We start from the raw sequence: 3,428 nt of genomic DNA on the forward strand, positions 1-3,428 counted from the left end.
GTTTTTAAAAATCATGTGTACACGTCTACAAGAAATAATTAAAAAAATATTCTACAAACCCTTGATCGGATAAATTACAAGTGTTGTCCTTTTATTTGAAGAAAACAACTTTTTAAAATACTTAGATCATTTGTACACTACGAGAAATAATGTTTCGAATGTTAAGGGTTTATTTTGTAAATAAAAAAAAATAGTTTTATGTAATAATCATCTTCCTTAATAAATGAAAGTTTTTTTTTGCTATATGTTTTCTTCTCCTTTATTTGGATACATGGTATTTTTTAAATTTTTAAAATTTTTCTATTTTTCATTTGTCATTTTATTATATTTATTATTTTATTAAATTAAAATTTCACATTTAATATATAAGGTAATATATATGTAAAGTATTTATTAAAAATGATTTTTATATGTAATGTATTCAATGTATTAAAGGATTATTAATTTTAATAATTTAAATTTTTTCTTATTTTTCTTATAAATTGAAATTTCTGATATTGTAAAATTTTCATATTAATTTTTTTTTTTTAAATAAACCCATATAATAATTGCAGTAACTAATAAAAATGAAAATGGAAAACAATGATGAATAATTGGTGTAAGACCAAGTCAAACCCTTTAAAAGTCAAATGTGGTCCGATCAGCAACACCCTGCGTAAACGCCGAGAAATTGCGCCTCTGGTCGTCGGAGAATTAGATGGCTGATTATACGACTGGCCAGAAGGAGCTCGTCGGGTTACCTTCTGATGATGAAAGTCCGTGTGAGTCTTCCCCATCGCCCATTGACGACAGGCTCTCCGCTTTCCTTGAAACGTTTACAACACAACTTCTTTACTCGCAACCTGTATCTAAGCGTGGATTGTTTGTTTTTTGGAGCCAAAACTTATCATCTCAAAGTAATCGATATTCCGGTGAGTCACCTTAAAATCCGATTCATATGTCTTTTAACTTTCATTCAATAATACTCAAAATTCAAAATTACACAGATAATCGTGGATTCGTTCTTGATATTACTGATCCTTGGGAGATTCAAACAGCGATAAAATCTGCATTTTGTGAAGTTGAATTGTGTTCTTTTGATGGGTTAATTCAATTTTGGGCACCCGTGGAATCAAGCAGTAGACGCCTGCTTACAACTTACGATCAACCTTTTGCCCTAAAATACCTTGACTCTGGGCTCCAGAAACATAGGTTATTTTCTCTTAAGTATCAGTATAATATCGATGCCAATAAGCTTGAAGTTGGAGATGACACTACGATTATTAGTGGTGCACCTGCAAATTCATTCATAAATCATTTCGCAGAGGTAGTTCTGGATATGCGAGTTTACCATGGGAATCCATTGATGCGTTCTGCTTTGGAATGTGAATTGATGTCTTGTTTTCTTCTGCCTATTTGTGATCCTTCTCAAAGCCGATGTGTTGGTGTTGTTGAGTGTTCTGCGAATAAGCTTGATGATCTTCTTGAAATTTTCAACCACATGAACACTGCACTACAGGTTGGTTTAATTGGTTTAAGTTTCCAAAACTTACGCTACTAATAAACTTCAGCTGTCTTTTTTTAAATCTTTCTTTTCTCCGTTTATTTAGTTAACGATAACGTTTAATTTAGTTTCCTCCTCTTTACAGAAAGTGGGTCTATCTACATTTCATGGACAAGAACGTATGCTATACAAGGTGAATTTGTTTAAAAAACTTTTTCTAACATTATAGTCGAATAGTTACTAAAACTGAATGTATGTAATACTTTACACACATGAACAGAGTATAGTGGGTCTGAAACACGTGACTGATGAAATCGAGGAGGCATTACAGAGAGTATGTGAATCACACGACTTGACTCTTGCTCAAGTGTGTATCGCTTATGAGGATACACATATGAAACGAATAATACCACTCAAATTGATAGCTCATTGTGATAATTCAGATGATGAAGATCGTTTGTCGTTTAAGGATTATTACGCTATCTGTGATACGCTTCCTTTGCAAATAGGGGAAGGACTTGTTGGGAAGACAGTTCAAAATTACGAACCACACTTGTGTAGAAATATCTATGAGATGAGTAATTATGAGTTGTCGCTGTTATTTCCTATTACCATTAAAGAACATAGTTGCTTTGTTATATGTTTAAGGAGCATTGAGACTGGTAATCTTGACTATGTTTTTGAATTCTTATGGGTCCAAAGTCGAAACCATATTATCTTGTTGGAGTCGATAATATTAACACTAAAGAGGTGTTTGCCAAATTTCAAATTTTCTTCTGGTTTACAACTTGGTGATGAATTACTTGTTGTAGATATCAAGTTTAATTCTGGTGTAGAATTAAGTGTTCAAGATTTCACATTTGCTTTTGGTGGTGAACTTGGTGATGTAACTTCTTCCAAAAGTGAAATTGAATATTTCAAGATTTTTGAAGGAAAGAAATCATCACCAATACCCACATTATTGGAAAAAGGAATGAGGCTAGTAGCTGAGGAGTGCATAGGACCTTTGGACGTGAAATGCAAGACAACCGAAAAAGCATTACCTCGAGAGGACATTGAGCAACAATTTGGAAGAACAATGAAAGAAGCAGCAAAAAACCTTAATGGTAATGATAATATTATGTTTCTAGATTACAATTTGTTTTACATTATCATGTTGGGTATGGAATATTATGACTCTTTCTTATTCATATATATTTTTTTCTTTTTGTAGTTTCCTTGTCAACATTGAAACGCAAGTGTAGGGTTCATGGCATTTCTGAATGGAAAGGACCAAGCTTTGGAAGCAGGAAAATAAATTACTCGTATGGGAATCGAAGTGAGATGAATGAAGAAGATAATGGAGCAATTCAAGGCCTCTGGGGTATCGATGGAGATATTGTGATTATAAAAGCAGAATATGAAGATGATGTGATCAAATTCCATTTGCCTATCTCATTAACAACATTCGAAGCTGTTGAGAAGGAAATTGGCAAGAGGTTTAAGTTGAAAGTTACGACTTATAAACTCAAGTACCAAGATGAAGATAAAGAATGGATATTAATGACTTCTGATCAAGACATGAGTGATTGTATCAAAATTTCGAGAAGTGTAAATGACACTCGAATTAAGTTGCGTGTGCTACGATGTACATAGCAAATATCTGATTAGAATCATATGAATAAAGTTTTAATGGGTGTGCCATTCCGAATTCTATAGATTGCATATCTAGAAGAAATAGACATAACCAAGTGGTTTTCTTTTTACCGTAGTACTTAAGGACCAACTCGTCGAGTAGAATCAATTTTGGATGCGGGGGTTTAGTGACCTACTCGACGAGTCTGAAGACCGACTCGACGAGTAGGATCTGTCTGGACAAAACCCTAATATTTAGGGTTTGCACCCTATTTAAACGACTTATAATCCCCCATTGCAGCATCCATCGTCTCTTATACTCCCAAATGGC

General features: G+C 33.4%; 1 protein-coding gene across 1 annotated transcript; it reads left to right on the top strand.

The window, feature by feature from the left end:
* The first annotated feature begins 618 nt into the window (after window positions 1-618).
* On the top strand, window positions 619-3,176 carry LOC145047341 (protein NLP7-like). Its single transcript, XM_078995596.1, has 5 exons — window positions 619-911; window positions 987-1,498; window positions 1,629-1,676; window positions 1,764-2,589; window positions 2,697-3,176. The coding sequence occupies exons 1-5, from the start codon at window positions 698-700 to the stop codon at window positions 3,116-3,118; spliced, it is 2,022 nt and encodes a 673-aa protein (XP_078851722.1). The 5' UTR covers window positions 619-697; the 3' UTR covers window positions 3,119-3,176.
* Window positions 3,177-3,428: the final 252 nt, after the last annotated feature.

The sequence above is a fragment of the Lactuca saligna genome, chromosome 5 (assembly GCF_052625555.1).
Source record: "Lactuca saligna cultivar CGN05327 chromosome 5, ASM5262555v1, whole genome shotgun sequence".
Taxonomy (NCBI): Eukaryota; Viridiplantae; Streptophyta; class Magnoliopsida; order Asterales; family Asteraceae; genus Lactuca; species Lactuca saligna.